The 20,963-nt window shown below is 37.3% G+C and overlaps 1 protein-coding gene across 4 annotated transcripts in view; it reads right to left on the bottom strand.

The window, feature by feature from the left end:
• The window catches only part of USP3 (ubiquitin specific peptidase 3), a 79,260-nt gene that overhangs the window by 53,257 nt on the left and 5,040 nt on the right, over window positions 1-20,963 (bottom strand). For 3 of the 4 annotated variants that reach the window (XM_019755364.3, XM_074327606.2, XM_074327605.2), the window contains exon 2: window positions 1,827-1,887. In XM_019755364.3, the coding sequence (XP_019610923.2) occupies window positions 1,827-1,887 (61 nt within the window). Of the gene's footprint in view, window positions 1-588; window positions 705-1,826; window positions 1,888-20,963 lie in introns of those variants that run through there. The other variant, XM_019755365.3, reaches the window with a different exon arrangement.

Below are 20,963 nucleotides of genomic sequence, written 5' to 3'. Positions count from 1 at the left end.
TCACACATTTGGTCTAAAGAGGAAAATGTCAATATACAATCACAAAAATTTGAAAAATAACTTCAATGGGATGGTATTACGAAGACCAACAGAATATGTAACTCAAATATGCTACCGATAAACTGTTTCCTAGTTGGAAAGATATTCAATTTAAGACTTCCCTGCAGAAAAGTGGTCTAAAATTACTGAAAAATCAGAATCCTTGGCAATCAACACCCAGGATTACATAATAAAAAAAAATTAACCAATAAACCATGTAAAAAGAAGATCCAAATGCAGGCTACTCTGATTATGTGTTTAATCTACTTAATCATATTTTTCTGGAACTATGTCAAATTTCTAAGTTTTTAAGATTGCTTGCAATTGGAAATAGACTACCTGCAGAGTCTAGAAAATTTTCCATTTACTTTTCCAAAACCTGCTTAGAAAATTGTTTGTTGCTTGCTATTAAAAACATTAATCTCTCCAATTTTTGAGAGTTTGTCAGGTCTTTTTGTTGGCATATGACCTTCAAGATTTAAGTTGTAGAGCACTATGAGACAACTGGAGAACAGAGCTACATAAATTTTATTGCATTATAATTCTCACCTCTCAAAATCTAGGAGAGGAATCTGTCTCTTCAAGTGCAGAATTTAAGTGCTTCTACTTTTCTTCTTTTTTAAAAAAATGTTATCTGTACAAAGTATTTTCAGGTTCCCCAAATCCTAGAGATTTCAAAACCACAACAGCCAAAATTAAGATATGCAGTTAACATTTTCCAAAGGTACTCTTAAGTGTACATGGAAAAAAATACTCAATTCCAGGGCTCAAAATGTGAAAAATCAAAGTTAACTGAACAAAGATGCTCTCTTCATGCAATGAGGGTTTAAAAACAATGGGGAAACAGTCCTAATAAATACGATATAGGATTCATCCTGTGTGACTTAGTGTGATTTCCCATGCCCCGGTTACTAAGCTTTTAACTGTACAGCAAATTCAAAGTGGACTTTCTAAGCTAAAAGAGCAATAGATATAAATGTGCTAATGCCAGGCTAAAAGAACACAAAGGTTGGTATTTGAGTTTGTGTTCAAAGAAAAGAGCTACCAGAGTTTTTAAATAACATCATTTTGAAGCCAAGAACTGCAAGGAAACGCTCAGGCAACTGGAATGGGGGTGGGGGTGGGGGTGAAGAGTTAAGTCCCTGGAAAGCAAAAATACCTTAATGAAAAAATGAAACACTTGGTACATCTTACAATTAATTATGAAGTCCACAGTGAGAGCATTTTCAAGGGAATTCCTTTATCTGTAAATATTTTAGTGTTTTGTTTTGTTTTCTGAAGAATGATGTGATAGCTGGGATTTAAATCAAACGTCAGTAAAGGTGGAAATGGGGCAGGTAACAGGTGAAACAAGACGGGCCATGTGATGATGACTGCTGAATCTGGGTGATGAAAACATGGGGTTCAATGATACTATCTCCCTACTTTTGTGTATGCTTACATTTAACCTAATAAAGGGTTTTAAAAACAACCATAAGAAAAACTTCTATTTAAAGATTTCAAAGTTCCCTTATTTCATCTTTTCAATCAACTATTACTAGATTTAGATTATCTTTGTCATCAAATGAATTCCTCTGAGTATCAATATAAAGGGTTTTCCCCCTAGATTTTCCTCAGTTGTACCACTGAAAAAAACAGATTCTATTGGGAGAGGGAAACCCTACAGAGAATTACACACTATGATTAAGCAATGTGCTAAATAAATCCAAATCAATAAACCTGACATAAAGCTTACAGGCAAATTGAAAAAGGCAAGTAGGGTAATGAAGTAATAAGTTGTCACCTACCTTCCACAGTGGACACTTGAACAAGTCAAACAGACCCAGGGGCTTTTGTTGGACCGGCACACTAATAAAAAGAAAAATACACAATATTCCAATTGTATCACATTAGCTCCCAATTTCTCCCCTAATCTGTAATATCATATCCTGTGATTAAGTTATAAATTCCATGGCAGCTTAAGTGTACTGCAACCACAAATCCCTGCTTTGTAAGTGCATTTACACAAAATGGCTGCCTAATTAAAGTTATATTGAAAAGAATTTAAACGCATGTCCACAACAGCTGCTCATTTTAATTGTTGACTCAACTCAAATAGTTTAATCACAAGTTAAACACATATTTACTTTTTTTCCTTTATTACTTATTCCTTTTACCACAGTCTCTGACAAGTTAATGACAGTCTATTTTTACATTGAAAACATTTTTTAAGTCTAATATTTAATCACATGTCTTCGCCATACAGATCATATACTATTATAAGTGACAACTCTTTCAGTTTACTTAGTGAGAAGTACAACCTAAGGATACACTTAGGAAGACTGACCCCAGTTCTTCCCTAATTAATATCTCAGTTGCATAAAATATAATTCTAAATATGACAATTGCATATAATTCTAACTGAGAGTGTAATCAGAATATTAATTGTTTTAGTTTAAATATTATAGGGGAGGGGCAGGCAAAAAAGGGTATGAATACTTTTTAAATATTGATTACAATTTTGATTGCTGCTTACTCATTCAATTAAAAAACCCAATAAGCATAACAACAATTTTCAAAAAGAAAGGGATATAAAAATCACCTGGAAAGCTTTTTCAAAACACGTTATGTTCTACTCAAGCAGAGCTATCTACACTGAGGTGGGGACAGAAGGACAAAGAACATGTGTATCTTGAGAAAAACAGCTTTCCCGGATGACTCCCTAATAATACAACCCCTTGAGAACCACTGGTCAGCTTCTAGGGGCATGGGGGAGCAGGGCGACACAGCACAACCACGCACTCAGGATGATAGTAAATCCATTGTCTGGCACATAATATATGCTCAATAAACATTGGTTGAAAGAAAGTTAAAATTTCTTAGTTTAAAACACCAAGCTCTTCCAAAATCTGGAACAGACAACTATATATCGCTCTTGCCTTATAATACATCACAACAGGCCTTTCTCTGTTAAGAAAAATTAACCAAAACTGGGAATAAGGTGAATCAAGAACTGTAAACCCTTTCAATATATAATGAAACACTTTTTTTTTTTAGGATAAATATTTTTTTTTAAATTATTTTATTAGTTTCAGGTGCATAAGACAAAGCAAAACTTAGACGTTTATCATTTATATCCCTCACACTGTGTGAACCCCCCTCCCCCCATCCACTATCCCTCTGTACGTTCCCCAAATTAATTTTCAAAACCCCATGACCATCTTGTGGTTACCGACTATTTTCTAAACCTCTCACCTTCCCCTTATCCCCACCCCCCCGCCCCTCTAGCAACCCTGTTTTTCCTCCATGTTTATAATGAAACACTTTTAATAGGTCCTCCCAAAGGTATTTAATTACAGAACCATTGTTTGACCTGCTGTTTACTACTGATTAGGACCCGAATTCTATGAAGTTAAAGTAAATCTGTAGATTTTTATTTAGTAGAGATAATTTCTGTCCAGCAGATTCCGAAGGTTATGGTTTTACTACCCTGTAGGACCTTAACCAATTTTATATCTAGTTTAGCAATTGATTGCAATGTTCATTCTCCAGTGTCTATATACACTCAATTCCTCAAATGCTCTTAGAATCAGCTTTCCCATTCTGCTGGTTACCTCATCATGAGCTAAATCTACGACATATGTTCCCCTGTGTTTGGGAGGAAAGGAGAGGACAGGAAGCAAAAAAGAGTGCAGGGATAAACTAAGGGACTGCCTGACACAGGGCTCTAACTAGTTTTGAATATGAAAGCTGAGATAAAATCCCTTTCCAGTTAGCCAAGGGCCTTTCTTTAGGGCATTCACACATTTACATGAATTGCCAGGACCATCCTGAAGATATCTGTGTTTTACTCAGTTGGGTCCAATTTTGTTATATGTTTACGTAAGCTGCATGACAGCAAGGCTAAGAAGAATACTTGCCAAACTGCTAACAACAATTATTTTAGGCAGGTACATGAGAAAACTATATCTGAGGGCAGACTGTTGGCTTTTTATTTGTACATCCTCAGGTATTTGATTTACATCAAGAGTATGATGTTTTTATATTTTGAAAAGAAAGTCCTAAAACGTGCATTTTTTAAAAAAGAAAAATAAATCAGAAAACAGCTTACATGACACAGGTATTCATGGTTTGAGATATAATTTGGAGGATTGAAAAACTATGAAAAACTACACATATTGTAGTTCTGGTCCTCCAGCATATCTCTTTTTCTTTCAGCAAATACTAAAAAACACTGTAACTCAACCTGGAAAAACAACAACTGTTGAATTTAATATCACCCGATAATAAATAATGTTATAACAGTAAGTTCAGGTTCAAGTTTTTATCTAGAGGTGTTTTTTTTTAAATTATGAAAGTTTTTTTTCCTCCTTTCAATGATGAAAATATAGAGCAAAATCACTATTACTTTGATGTGTTTCCTACCAGGTGTTCTTCTTTTCCCCTTTATAAATACACACGACACATACAATTTTGTAATCTAATTGTTCTACTATCAGTATACTGAGCGCATGTCTTCATGTTATTGAATTTAGAACCGTGTATTCTACATCTAGTCTTATACTACCTCAATTATCTCATCAAGTTTTATTAATTTTTTAATATCTCAATTTCAAATTTTAAAAAAGGTGCCCTAAAGCTGAGGGGAAGAAGAATAGGGAGTAACTACTTAATAGGCGTGGGGTTTATTTTGAGGTGATGGAAATGTCTTGGAACTAGATGGAGATGGAGGTTGCCACTGAATTGCTCACTTTTAAATGGTTAATTTATGTTATGTGAATCGTACCTCAATAAAATAAATAAGTAGATAAATAAATAAGAGGGATAAGGAGAGAGAATAAAAGTAAATAAAGTATTGACTTTCAAAAACATTGGAAACAAGTGACTGAGCCTTTTAATAAATCTCAAAAAAGACATCACAATCTGAGTCAAGAAACCTGATTTCTTCTATCATGAATATTTACATAAGTGAAAACTTACTGTACGATAGGGCAGTTGGTCTTGGATACATAAATGACAGCCCTCTCTAAGGGCTTAATACTTTCACACCAGAAAAACATCTGAAGGCTAGAAAGCCACAGAGAACAGGGTATGATGAGGCATTCCAAAGCCATGTATTGTATTGCTTTGGGGAATATTCACTGTCTACACACACACCTTATCTAAATTAGAAATCTTTAGTGTACATAAGACAATTATAAAATAGAATGAAAAGATACTGGCTTTAAACTAATTCTCAATTATTAAGAATAGGTCATACATAGCATGAATAAAACAATACTACAAATAATCTTAAAATCATTTACTTTAATCACTTTAAGGGGAATTATCTTATTATAAAAAGGTAGCCTCAATTTATAGATGGATGAGTTCAAAAGTTTACCTACAGGATGAACCCATTTCCCATGGGAACAGTATTAGAGGTTTCCAGGCTCTTCTATAAAACTCTACATGAATCATAATATAACTGAAATTTTTATAAATATATACATAGTCAATAAGAATATTTTAAAACTTTGAATACACTATCTATTCACTAAAACATAAAAATATTACACTGAAGCTTTTATGTTTTAAATTTTAAATGCTGGTACTTGAGAGGAGAGTAATATGAATAGCCACTTGTAGAAGCTCAAAATGACAAATCTGAGAATTTCTAAGGGTTCTTTTTATTACACATAATTACACTTCAAGGTGCTGTCAAGGCCAGGAAGCCATGCAGTGTATTTCTCATACTGTCACACGTGGCCACGGCAAGGTCACTGGATCTCATACATAAATGGAGTCTCGTCTTCTTTCACTCAGATTATAAAATTTCCTCAAAGTTACTGGCTCTTCTCCCTTTTGTTTAGATTCTTCTCACTCCAAGCTCAGCATCTCTTTTCTCAGTCTCTGGGCATCTCAGCCTGAAGGCTGGTACTAACTAGGCTCCTTCCACCATTCTCCTGCGGCTACAGCCTCAGAACCTTCCTCTGGCCCAGTTCTCAACTCAGCCACAAGCTCTGGGAGTTGCGAGTGGGGCCCATTTGGAGGGAGTGAAGAATCCTGAGTGAGGGCCATTCTCCAGAAGGTAGGCTCGAGCTGTAAGACATGCTGGGCGGGGAGAAGGGTGGAGAAGCGCAGGCCTCTAAAACCTGCGGACACACATCTTCTTCCTGAAGCCCCCCAAAACTTTAACTCTCCTGGGAACCAGGAATTGAGAACTGATGGGGCACAGAGGCAGAGGGAAGGCATCCAAGTGACCCATAGACCAAAGTGGTTTCCCTCCGTTAGTCCTGAGACAGGGAATCACATGCTGCCCTTCTTTATCATCAAGAGATAAAGACGGGCAGAAAACTAGGGAAGTCTGCGCTTAAAGGGGCCTGTTTACACGCAAACATTTCCATGTTGTGTTCAGGAGACAAGGTGTTCCTAAGACAAAACGGCATCCACGCTGAATATAACGTTCTTTCCGCAGACCCGCCGATCTTCAATATGCTTGGAATTCACTACATAGAACCTAACAATAGAGAGCACATTTGATATTCAAAGCCTGTCAACAATTCTCCTGGAATTCTAAAATTTTTTTAGAAAACATGAGCTAGTGCTTACAATATAACTTAGGCACTGTCCTTATACACAAAATAGTTCAAGAACACAGCACTGACAGACTAGCCATTTATAGTGCATCCATTATTCAACAGTTGCTTGCACTGGTAGAGACTAAGAATTCAAAAGCGAGGATCCAATAATCAGGTCTCTAGTCCTGGCTCCTCCACTGCTGGCTGTAGAACCGAGAACATCACTACTGTTCTGGGTCTACTTCTTCATTGTAAGATGAAGACCAGGCGATGAGCATGTCCCCTCTAATTATAAAAGCATTCAAAGAACATAAGGCAAAAAACAGATGAAACAATCATGTCATCTTCCCTTATAGATAAAATTCTTCCAACTCCACTCTCCACCTACTTTTCTTAAAAGGGTTAACAAAGAGATTAATTGCTAATGTAGCATGATTTTCTAAACCCCTGGTTTTCAGCTTTCCCCCCCGCCTCCCACCATCCCTGAGAAGCAAACACTTTCCCACCGCATTGCCCATTGCCCATCAGTAACGGCTGCAACAGCGGGGGTGGGAAGCGTGTGGAATCACTGTTCAAAACCGTCATAGACAAACATGCTACTACCACAGGAAAATCTCAGCGTCCCCTCCCCAACACGCACAGAATATTTTAAGTGCAACCCTAAAAATATTAGCAACCCATAAGAAAACATCCATAATACGTGTTTTTTAAAAAGCAAATTCGTTTTTATCTAGTCAATGTTTATCTAGTACATACTATTGCCAAGCATTACTGCAACCACTTTATGGATATTACTTCATTTAATCCTCTACAATCCAGTGAGGCACATACTATTATTTGGCCCATTTTATAGATAAGGAAACTGAGGCACAGACAAGTTATTAACTTGCTGAGTTAGTGACAGACTAGAACTCAAACTCATGCAGTGTTTGAAGGCATGGACTGCTACAAAGCAGTAAGTGCAGAAGGCTGTCATTTTAGTTTTAAAAATATTCCATTCTACGTGTTTCTGTGTATTTATTATATACCTATACATAAATTTCTTAAAAGTCTGTAAGAGTATATAGGAACCGTTAACAGTTATGTGAAAAGAATGAGATGGATGATTTGAGGTACATGGACCCACTTTCAACTATACTGTTTGAATTTTTTCAGAAAGCATTACCTTTTTTATAATAAAAATAAATTTTAAATGCCTTAAATTTAAAGATACTGGTATTATAAAGACCTAGTGAAAGGAATTTATGCTAAATGATTAAGCATAAGTGGTAAATTAAACCCAAATCCAAGATTATAACTGAGTTTGTAAAAATATGATCAATAAAAATAAAATTTTTGCAGCTGTTATTCAAAACACACACACATACTCCATAAAAGTATCAATAGTAAAGTGTTATTTTTCTTGAAATTGGAGGACAGGGCAATACTACCGTAAAAATTCTGTAAGTATTCCAGTACATATAAGTCGAAATAAATTCTAGAACTAACCCAGTTTACCCTCCAACTGATACAATTTTAAATGTTTAAGAACAAGGCATATAATCTTTATACTATAAAGGCTCTTTGAACCATATGTTCACAAGCCTATTCTACTCTAAAAGTTCTGAAGTCTCTCCATCTTCAACTCGAACCCTCTGAAATTACTGGTGGAAGGAGTTGCTCAAGTCACATAAAGAGGTCAGGAACTGGGCCTAATGTAGCCCAGAAAAGAACACTAGCTACACTAAGCAACTGCCAAAGGTGCCAAAGCTGCCCGAGTGCTGCCCAAACCACTGTCTCTTGCCCCCGCCCCTTCCCTCAGTGACGCCCATTCGGGGAGAGGGCACGGGGTTCCCAGGAACAGGGAAGCAGGAGGGTTCTCTTAAAAAGCAACAGGAGGTGCCCAGGGTCAAAGCAGTGAGCCAATGCCAAGCTGGGGAGACGAAGCAGAGGCCTAAATAATGTCGGAGGAGAAGAGCCAGCATGAGAACCAAATTCAAAGTGCTCAGAAGTGGAGGCTGGGACTCAGGCCAAGACCATGGAACCAAGAATTCCGGGGCCAAGGCAGGGAAGGCAATTACGCAGCAGAGCTTATCTTGGTTGTCTTTCCACGTTGCCCCAGGAGAATCTTCTCCACCTTCCTCCTTCTGGCAGCTCTCTCTTGCCTTAGTCCCATTCTTATTCAAGGCTAGCAATCAATCTGTCCTGAATCATTAGATAAGGAAACTGTTTCCTGGTCAAGCCACAATTCAGTATTTCCCATAACCATTCTCTGTCTGTTGAATGGCCCTCAGTGAGAGGCAGGCCTGTGTCCTCATTCCTTGAACCTGGGCGGGCTCTGTAACCACCATGACCAACTGAACAGGGCAGAAGTGACTGCATCAGCTGCAGGTGTAGCTTCCTCTGGCGAAAGCTTGGAAGCCACCATCACGGAGGAAGTCTGATCACCGAGCCCAACATACTGTGAGAAGTGCAAACCACATGGAGACTTTGGAAAACATGACACCATGGGGCGGGGGGCAGGGGGGCGGGAAGAGACTGGGAAAGAGACAGAGACAGAGACTAGGGAGCACAGCGGCTCCAGACACGCGAGTTAAGAAGCCGTCAGCAAGAGGAGGCGCAGCCCAGCCCCAGGTACTCCAGCTGACGCAACATCAGCCAAATTCTTCCTGAATTCCTGACCCGCAAAATAAAATGCTTGTTTGAAGCCACTAAGACGTAGGATAGTTTGTTACGCAACAACAGATAACCAGGACACCTCCTGTAGAAGGCGTATCAGGGATATAGCATCACTCACTCACCCCTGCCAAATAACTCACTGGAATAAGTGACCCTGTTGTTGAGAAGTGAGGAAGGGACCGTCAAGAGGCTCTACTGCATAGGGATCAAAACTATTATTCAAAGACCAGACTGTCCCCTCTGGAACAGAGGCCGAAGGAGTCAAGACATGGCAGTTGATCATCAACTAAGTTGTCATCAGCCTTTGGACTCTTTCTATGTCCCATAAGTAACTTAGACATTCAAATCCAGACGTGCTGTCACTACGATGAGACAACCTAATTGTTTCTTGAGCACAAACATCACTCCTAATGTTGGCTTATACTGTAAAAGCCACCTTCAAAATCTCAAAAATACTATTCCCACAGCAATCCCAAATTCGGGATAAAACCCTTAAGAACACAGCATGGTCATTTGCAGGAAATCCTTTTCTCTTCATTAAAAGCTACAAAGCCTTACCCTTCTTCCTTTTGTCTCTTTGGATTATGTTCTTTAATAAGCACTCCGGGAAACCTCAGATTTTACTGAAGGCTGGATTTAAAAAACTGAATAATTTCAAGAGTTGAAAACATCCTGTTCTCTCTGTTTCCAATTCCATCTTTACCCTATGAGTTGTGACATACTCATCAGCCAGCCTACCTGACCCCCACCACACCCAGCAAAGTCTGACCCCAGGCCTGGGTAGCTGGGATCAAGAGTCCACATCCTGACCAGCCTCCCAGGACTTCTGAGGAAGTCCTCACACTTTTCTCTTCAACTTCTCAGCACATTGCTGCGCAGCTGCCCGGGAGGAGGAGCTAGGCAAGGGGCAGTGACCAGAACTCTGCTCCACGTCACTTTGGTTGAACTAGGCAGAGACCTTGATCACCTGCTCTTGACCTCTGACCCTGCCAAAAGAACTCCTTTCTTCTCTAATACAAAAATGTACCAAACTGACTGGGTTACCCTCATAGCAATGTAACTACCACTCTGCAGCCTCACACATGTTAGAGGTCACGTGATATTATGAAGCCAGCGTGGGCTTCAGAACCAAGTCTTAGTTTACCTTCTCGCTTTACCATTCTTTTATTCTATGACCTTAAGGAGTTGGTTCCAGAGGCTGCTTCCTCCTTTGTAAAACAGGACAAATACCTCCTCTACTCACATGGCTATGGTAAGGATTTCATGAGAAAAACAATATAAACTGCATAGCAAAAGGCCTAACAAACAGAAAGCACTCAGTGACTGTCAGTTCCTTTCCCCTGAAAATGTATTGTATGAAATGAAATGGCTCTCAGGGACGAATTCTGACGGCTGCTATTATGTACAACACAGGTCACATGTCCATGTATACCATGACTACTAAGTTTCAGAATTTTTCTGCTTAGTGTATATTCATTAAAAGAAATTGCAGCTGACGATTCCTTTCCAAAAAACTTCCAAATACATCACATTAAAGTCAACAAAAATCCCTCAGAAACTACTCCTATCTGACCTAAAATTAAATTATATTCAAAACATCAAATGAATGAGATAAAATACTCAATTTTAATAAGCTTATTTCAAAATTGATATAACTCCTAGAGTAGTTATAAGCTGGTTATAAGCAGCTTAACATCAGAATCCTTAAATTTTATATATAGCTAATGTAAAATACATACCTTAGGAAGCAAATGCATTTCAGAAGCACATTTTCAGAGATGTGCCAAGGAGGTTTAGACACATTTAAGTACAGAAGCAACTTAAATGTCAAACCATACTGAAATATACCAAACTCAGAGGTATTCAGAACAGAGATTAAATCATGGTTTACCAAAAGAGACCTTGGATATTCCAATATCCAATATAATGGAGTTACAGGCCAAGTCATTTAAAAATATTTTTTAATTTCTAACTTTTGTTTTAGCAAAGAAGTAAATAGGAATGATTTCAAATCACACCAGATGTAAGATATAGTGATTAGCTTATTTTTAGGGACAGTAGGTTTGAACTTCTACTCTAAATAATTCAATTCTTATCCACCTTACTACCTGGTTTTCTTTAAGGGGCAATATTCTTGGCTCGTAGAGGCTACTTTTGAGACTGTGCGCTAGCCTACTTTCCCAACCTTTCCCATGTCAGGACGTGCACAGAAAATAGCATCTGGATGGCACATGTCATAAACTGAAAGGCTTCTCAGGGCCAGAAGTGATCTGCTTGGAGGTTCCAACCACCCTTAGGCCGGGGGGCTCATTACCTCAACACATATGCAATCCACTCGTGGCCCCTCTGATGGGAAGCTATGCTGGCCGATCTTTTACATGGTTGGTTATCTAGCAACACAGGAGGAGGGCTCCCTTCTACTCCAATGTCCACTGGTTGGAACAAACGACTGGAAGTCATCAACCATCTGAGAAGGCAGCAACATTATCTGGGAATCCAAGAAGCCATTCCTCTGAGGATCTGTAATTTCTAAGACCCATGCTCTGAGACCTGTCAGAGAAAATGGATGCCCAAAGCCTTAGTTCTACCCTATACAGAACTGTCTTTGTTTTAATGCCCTTCTATAACCCCAAGGGGCAGCCAGTCAATAGTATGACATGAACGAACCTAACATGAATTAAAAAGGAATAGAGAAGTCCCAGAAACAGCTGGGTCTGCGTCCTCAGGTGGTGAACTAGCACTGATCAGTATGTACAAGGAACAGTCAACTGCTTAAAATGAAACAGAACCCAGAGCAGACGATTAGCTACCACTGACTAAAAATGTTTCCATGGCCACTTCTAGCTCTCTGATTTCCTGATTTCAAGCTTTCCCCAGACAGAAAAAGAATTACAACAAAGTATTTCACATCAACAAGCCCTGAATACATTTTTAAGATCATAGTAAATGGGAAGAGAGATCTTAGTTTATAAACATTATTCCTGACCAAAAGGAATAAGGGCTCTTGGAGAAATGGTTGATTCCAAGCAAGGCTGGGGCAGGCGGAGCACAAGAGAAGCCTGGAACATCTGGCTGTGCCAGAAAGAAAGAAATGGCTCAAAGAACAACAGAGACATGTCAAAAGTACAGCTTAAGGGGGTTCCCACCAGCCAAATCTAGGACAATTTGAGCCTCAAAATCATAATAACAAAATATCACAGAATAAAATAAAAATCTGAGTCCATATTAATAAAATAAGTGAATAAATGAATAAGTGTGGGAGAAAGGAAAGCTCTTCCTTATAGAATACCAACTAATATATTTAGAAGAAATACAAGTTAGAAGATCAACATCTTGCAATCATCCTAATAACTCAGTCAAGAATCATTAATGGATGCTAAATGTGGGTGAAAGTTTGGTGAGGAACAGGATACACACACACACACACACACACACACACACACACACACACAATCTCAAAACATCTCCCACAAATTACTTATTAATAACAAAGAGAAAAATAGTAACTTTAAAATGGAAAGTTACTGGCAAATATTACCTTAATAAAGTAACCAAAGTTGACATCACCAAAAACGAGGCAAAGCAACGTCACATACCTCTTCATAGGATGCCCTGAGAAGACACATTACCTCTGCAGCAGTAATACCAAAACAACGCATGACTGGAATCTAACCATGAGGAAACATCAGAAAAACTCCAATTGAGGTACATTCTATAAAATAATTGGCCTGTATTCTTCAAAAATACCAAGATGTAAAAGACAAAGAAAAGCTAAGGAACTGTTCCAGCCAGATTAAAGGAGATTGACTGGAGAGTATGACAACAAAATGAAACACATCATCCTGGATTAGATCCAGGGGAGTGGAAGTGGGGACAGAAAGCTGAAATGGCTACAAAGCACATTATATAAAAGCATTATTGGGTCAACTGGAGAAATCTGACTACGGAATATGCATTAGATAATACTGCTGTGTCAATATTAAATGTCCTGATTTTGACCAATAACCTGTGCTTTTTCAAAAGAAATTCCTTGTTCTTGGGAAAAAAACAAAGTACTTATGGATGAGAGAGCATTATGTCTGCAAATTACTGGGGGGAGAGGGAATATATAAACAGAAGGTGCATAGATAAATAACACAAATGATGCAAAATGGTAACAAATGGTGAATCTAGGTAGAGTACGTAGGCGTTCTTTGTATTATACTATTCTTAGCAATATTTCTTTAAGTGTGAAATTACTATAGCAAAATAAAAACGGTTTTTGAGATTAAAAAATTTATTCTTTATTTCCAATTAAGAACATACCTTTTTTTCCTAACTAAAGCACAAGGGAAAACGTTAAATTACCACCAGTGTGCAGAGCCAGCGTCCTATAAACCTGGCATCAACTTCCCTTTATTGATGGATGATACATTAATCCAGTAAAAATATTACAACATTATTAATTGCAGTAGTCCAGATGAACTTACATATCCAAAATCTGGCTTGTGATTTGGCTTCCCAAGCAGAGTCAAACCCTCTGGCTTACCTGTCTCTGTCCTGCCTCTGTAACAGCAACAATATTTGCTCTGTTCATCAGAGAAGGTAAATCTGAGTTTAAACTTTTACTCAGAGCAATGCAAAGTCACTCAGTTTCAATGACTTAACTTTCTGAAGGACAACTAATAAGATCCACTTCTGATAGAACAAAGCATTTTGCCCTAAAAACTGGATTAAAAATATTTCATCTAAAAATAGACACCAATTTAATCACGGCACACCAACTTCTCTCGTCTCTTTCCCTCTTCACATCCCACTAAAATGACAAAACAGGAATGAAATAGCTGTTAACTCAAGGATACAGACAACACGTGAGGCAACCAAAGCAGCACCAGGTTTCCCCGTGTGTCCGGAAGTCAGGAAGAAGTTAGAGGAGCAACAACAATCTTCGTAGTGCAAGGGAAGCTATAACCTAAGAGCGGGCAGAGAAGAATGTGGACACGAGGAGGTCCTGGGCTCAGGGACACTGGCCCAGCCGACAGCAAGGACAGGGATGGGCCTGAAAACCAGGGGTCTAAGGTCTGTGAGAAACAACTGAATCACAGAATTGCTGGCACCCTCATGTCAGAATTGAGTGGCCAGAGGGAAGACTGCAAAACTACATGGGGCTAAAAAAAAAATTCTCCACACAGACATCTTGAGTGTCATCCAATGAAGCAGGTGGCCTGCTCCACCACCTCAGGGTGAAGTCCACCGCAGACAAGGCCCATCCACTTACAGAGCTTTGTAGTACCTCTTCCATGAAAAGATAGACAAAAGTAAAACAGATCCTTGAAGAAAGCCTCTAGTTTCACAGAATCCTTTTCAAAAGAAAAAGGACCCAGAGAAAACAGAAACAATGCAAGGAGCACAAAAAACATCAAAACAAACAAACAAGCAAACTTAAAAACCCTCAAGTAACAAGAGAAGATAGTGCAAAACAACAGCAACAGGATATACAAAAAAGCAACGGTCAGAAAAATCAGAAAAAGCTCTTGAAAACTGAAAATGATTACCAAAATTCAATAGTAGGGTGGAAGAAAAAAATCAAGGAACTATCTCAGGAATTAGAACCAAATGCAAATAAATAGAAAGAAAATTACAGGTCTACCCAGGACACCTAACATTCACTTAATAGGAGTTCTAGAAAGAAAAAAGTACAAATTAGGAGATGCACATATGGGAGGATGAGTGTACATTTTCAAATGTATAAATTGAAAGGACCCTTGAGTACCCATCACAATAAAAGAAAAACTACCTATGTAGCTTCAGAACACCACGGATAAAAAAGAAAATCCTAAAAGCTTCCAGGAAAAATAATGAAAGGAAAACATATGAAGGAACGGTAATCAGAAAGGTACCAGGTTTCTGTCAACAGCAACACTTGAAGTCTAAAAACAAAAGAACAATGGTTTCATAATTCTAAGAGAAAAATCTTTTCTAATAGTCTATAGTCAACCAAGCAATCAAGTACAAAGGTAGAATAAAAGTGTCCGACTGGCATTGGGTCAAAAACTTCCCTCCCCTGAGAAGGGAGCTAGATGATGTACTCCAGCAAAACACTTTAAAAAACCAAGATATGTGATGCAGGAAATGGGAGATCTAACGCAAGAGAACAGCAAGGGAATCGCAGCATAAAAACTGTCCGGTCGGCCTACAGAACAATTAGCTCCAATGAGAGTAAGACCGCTCTGGGAAGGAGGTCTTCAGGAAAAACATAGTGCTAAAAGATTATCTATCTACTTAAGTGCTTGGAAAATAATATTCATGGACATTTGACAGATTTACAGGTACACTTGGGAGAAAATGTATAGAAGGTAAACTAAGCAATTTTTAAAAAAGGCAATTATTTACTCAAGGAAAAATAAAATGCTGGACAAGAAGGAAAAAGTAATCACTATACTGACAAAAACCTGTAATTTAATTATATTGAGAAATGGAGAGAGGGGCAGAGGGAAGGGTGGTGCAAACACGAATGTCGTCATTTACCACAGCAAGATGTCCTGAGATAACGCCTAAAATTGATAAATTAAGAAATAACAGCGCATTACTTAGAAGTATGAGCGAAAAAGCTAAATAAGGCTTAAGGCGGTTGTCTGTGGCCAGCAGGACTGAGGGTGGAGGAGAGGGATATTGTTCTATCTTAAAACTTTTGACTTAACTGTGTATATGTATTACTTTTTGAAAGCATGAATTAAATCTTTAAAAGATAAACTGATATAATATCAATTCATGAAACTACCCAAACCATTTTTTATATTAAAAAAAGAAGTATGTCTAAAATCTATTTATTACACACAGCATAAAAATTACAATACCAGTTTATCATTTGGGGCCAGGCACTTACTGAATCCCCTACATACTGCAAGGCTAATTTGCAGAGCTAATGGCATGTGGCCTCTACTAGAGAATGTAATCTCAAAGCTGGCCAAAATTTGTCATCTACCTATTAACAGATCCAGAAACCTACAGAGCCAGAACAGAGAGGGCATCTGGGCCTGCTGACTGTCCACATAGCGGCAAATTCTGATCCATAAGGCTGGTCCCCTCACGGGCTCAAGCATTTTCCTCTGTTTTGAAGTGGATTTCTGAAATCAGTTTTCAACATCAAAGGAAAACAACATATGGAAACAATGTATGTGAAACTACATAATCTCAAAAACTGCAATGCACTAAACAAATTTGTCATTATTTGTTTTATCACAAAACTAGACCTAGTTTGGTGAAAAACACCTAATGAAGCTTATTATGTTCTATCTACTCTACCAGTCTTCAACTAAGTACTGGAACTGTGTCCCTATCTCCAAATGAGGGGAAAGGGTAGCGAGGAGAGAAGGATTAAATTACTAAAGCCAAGCAGATTACTAAATCGGAGTCTAAAGGGGCCGGGTTTGCCTTTGGAAGACCAGACACAAATAATGACAGAAAAATTACCAGGACTTTATATTATTTCAAAAATAACCTCCCCTATGAAGGTGATAATATAAAGAATGAACACAAAAGCCATGCATCACTTAAGAAAAATTCTGACATCCAATATTTCCATTTATTTAACATAGCAAGATCTGATGCAATTCCATGCTTTTGCCAACAACCTGAGTAAGCAAATCCATGGTTAAACATAGTAGGATCTTCCAAAGAAATGAATTAAATCACAAATGTAAACACACCCTATTTCAAAACAACAGCAAGTGTATGCAATATATGAAAAGATTCTTACGTATATATTTTTATAGGAAGCACTCCCTCCCATAAATAAATAAAATAATTAAGAGGCTTAGGGACTTATTATCAAAGACTTTACTCACAGAACAATAGGTTTAATATAGGCAGTGTATAATTCTCTTCCTAGTTTTTTATGGTTATATAATAAAGGTTAGTGCAAAGCACAAAGTGAAGTGGGGGAAAAATTATCACAATTATCACATGTGTATTTACTAGTGTGCTGGGAAACTCTTTATTCTTTTAAAATCAATGGGACTATTTATGAAGTAAATAATATATATCTACATATATATATAAACTGGGCACAGACTTATACTCTCCTTAAAGGGCTAGATACCCAAAATTATGGAAAATAGGCATCTGTAAACTCTAATAGCTGTTCCAATTATTTAACAAAAACCAAGTGTTGGAATATTTTTTTATAACCAACAGACTCAATTTTAAAACCTGACCCACATTTTCCCAAGAATCTCTATTAACTATTCAAAGAAAAAACAAAACAAAACACAAAAGCCTGAAAACATATTTTTAAAATGAGGCTCTAAAAAGACTATACCCAAACAAAACACTTAAAATAACTGAAATCAAACTGATGCAATTAAGTTCTCAAACTGATGCATCAAACTGATGCAATTAAATTCTCATGGCATGAATGTTGAGCTCTGGCACCTACTTCACACACATAAGGTGAAGCATGAGTCCTTGGTTCTTGCAGAGCAATTTTTCAATGTTAACACATCTATTAACATTCAAAACAATTCAGGTGGAAACTAGAGTTAATCGCAATTAAATCAAACATTTTACTGGGTGACACTAAAAAATATAGATAGATAATAGATATTACCATCCCAATCCTATGCAACGAATGTTCAAACAAAGAAATGGACACTAATCTATTCTTTAAAAAAAGAAAACCTGAGCATGGACAGTAAAGACAAAGATTTAAAGAAGCTAAAACGGGAAGTGTACTCTCTCATAATCAGTTAAATTAAACCCACAGGAGGAGCAGTTAATCACCAGCTTGCTCTTCTTGGTGATGAGATAGTACAAGAACAGTCCATAAAATGAAGAGACTTCTGGGTGGGTCAAGGAGAAACAGACCAGCAGATTTCTAGAAGGCTGCCTTAAACCCAGCTAGAACAAAGAAAAATATCAGGACGGAACATCTCCTCAAAATGGAAAACAGCCCAGTGATACAGCTCTTCAATCCTAAAGCAGAGTACAAAGTCTCCAGATAAAATCCACTTGGTTATATCTTTTCAAAGACACAAGCTGGTTCATTATAAAAATAAACTCAATTCCCTCCTCAAAAACGTCTCATAAAATTTAATTAGTTAGCATTTATTATTTAGCTAACAAAAACACTAATATAACTATAAACTTCATTTTCCAATGTCCAAGTTTAATTTCAATATTTTTCAAAATCCGAAACTGCCTTTCTAAGCTCATCTGCATTTTATGTATCCGTAAATAGCACACATATACCCACTTTTTAGTGTATCTTAAGGAGAGGAAAATGTGTTTTAAGCTCTGCATTCTAAAGACTATAATTAACTTTTACAAGAAATACAATTTGAAAATCGTAGAACTAAATGGAACCAACAAAATACATTGTCTAAAAGCAAAGATTCCAATAACCTCTAAACTACCAGAGGCAAAAGCTAAATTCAGTATCTTAAGAATTCTCTCCCTCCTTTACCCTGAATTGAACACCCTCCAAGAAGAATCTCCTCTAACAGAAAAAAAATTTTTAAATGGGGACTTCAAGGACATAAGCACATTTAAAAAATAACCAAAAGCTAATTGCATTTTATCCACAGCTATGTTGAGAAGGCTAGTTTATTATAACTGAAGTAATGTGAAGAGTCTGCAAAAAAAATTAGATCTGAACTGTAACGAAGTTAAGACATTCAAAAACAGTTGTTTTCTTCCAACTGTATTACCAATCTTACCCCAACTTGCCTGCACTTTAATCAATAAACAGGTTGAGGAAAAGCTAATCAAATACAGAATTTTAAAATAAATTATTGTCAAAATGTGGAATTTAAAGTGTATTTTCACATCAAGAATCTTCAAAGGAATTATTTCAAGTATATTTCCAAACACTTTAAATTATCAAGCATTAAGTTACTGGATGACAAAATAAAGATCCTGCTTTTAAAAAGACAACCTAAAAGCATGATTTGAATGGTATTTGAATTTAAGCTTTGGGCACTCTCTACCCCCCTCCCTCCACTCCTTGCATTTTAAGCAACTCTCTTAATCTGTCTCAGTTTCACAATCTATAAAACAGGAAAAACTACAAGGATGGGTAGCTAATTAAATTAGTCAGGATTAAATGCTAGCAAACTGCTTTGAAGTTATGTTGTTCTCAGTTCTCCTCCTACTCAGTAAAACTAATAGATGAGAAAACATCTGGAATTACTATAGATACTAACATCTGAAGACTCACAGCAGTTAAAAGATGATCTCTATTTACAAACTTCTAAACCAAAGTTCATTCAACAACCCCAAAAGCTTTCAGGATACAATTGCAAAGAACAATTTTTAGGTAAATTTCCTTTCAGTCTGAAAGATACCTCCTCTTACCTACATTCTCAAATCAGACTATATTACAAAGCAGAGCATCTTGAGAGGTCTTGGCACAAAACAATTCTTGGTTAAGATGAACAAGCTGTTACTGTCGTTATTGCTATTTTCAGCATCCTAAACTGTCAATCAAGGTAAGCTTCATTACAAATACACCATCCAAAAAGAACTAGTCCCTGCTGAGCATCTAAGTACTTCCTTCTAAGCCATCTGTCTAGGAAAACCCTATTAAAACACCTACAATGCATTTGCTCTCATGTCTAAAGGAGCTCTGAATAAACATAAAACAGTAAAATACATTAAACCGCATACATCTTCCACTTCAAACACTAATATACTACCTACCCAAGTCTTTTCCAATACCTGGTTTGAACACAAAACCCATAGGTAGGTAGGTCGGAAACTGAAGCTTAAAGGAGACTAATATTTTTTTCCAGAGAAGGAAAAGTATATAAAATAGCTCAAGAAAGGAAAAGCTCAAAAAGAAAAAAAAACAAAGCAGGTTAGGAGGAAATGTACATGTAAATTACTCCCTGATGGAAGACTCAATTAAATTTTAAACCAGGAATTTAAATTACCCACTGAGCTACAAACCAAATTACTCACTGTTCTGCTTACTGAGCTACAAATAACTATAAAAACATAAGTATCTCTAAATCTAATTTAAAGGATCCAAAATTAATCTATTATATTCCAGTAAAGAAGGAAATTGCATAAATTTCAACGAGGAGAAAGTAGGATGCTATAAGAACCTAAGGCTAATGCTGTAAAAGCAAAGAATGACGAGAAGGAATTATTTTGAGAATAAATCAATAACGGAAACTGAAACAAAGAGTTTGAATTCTCCCCTCGACTTCATCCGTTCGTTCTTTCCCTTAGGTCATGAAGGATATTCTTTGTATATTACTAAGAATACGATTTAGAAAATAACTTCTGATCAACGTCTCAAAACTTTTTTCACAATAGCAAAATACTAAGGTCAACCCCTAGACTGCAGCGTCTTCAATCAAATACATGGAGCACATTCTAAACTCCAGCTCTGCCACATCTACTACGTTATTTAGAGACTGGAAACATGATGATGTTGCTTTAAGGTTCAACCTTGGGGCGGGGTGGGGTGGGGGTGGGGGGCGGGTAGGCAGTGGGGCTGCCAGAAAAACTAGAAAGACAATTACATTTGACTGAAGCTTGCAAAGATTATCCCAAATGTTTAAATGCTTCAGAAAAGTACATAAAATTAAAATATTAATCTTCCGAGTTAATGTGGAAAAAGTATCACCTGTCCACTGATTTTTAACTGCCTCATCCACCTGCCCATCTAGAAACACAGAATGTCCAAAGAATACAAATTCATTGTGCTAATAACACTGCATATAGTCATGTGCTCATACTCCC

The sequence above is a fragment of the Rhinolophus sinicus genome, chromosome 3 (genome assembly GCF_057876585.1).
Source record: "Rhinolophus sinicus isolate RSI-liver-muscle chromosome 3, RSI-T2T, whole genome shotgun sequence".
NCBI lineage: Eukaryota > Metazoa > Chordata > Mammalia > Chiroptera > Rhinolophidae > Rhinolophus > Rhinolophus sinicus.
This window is presented reverse-complemented; position numbering and strand designations above follow the sequence as displayed.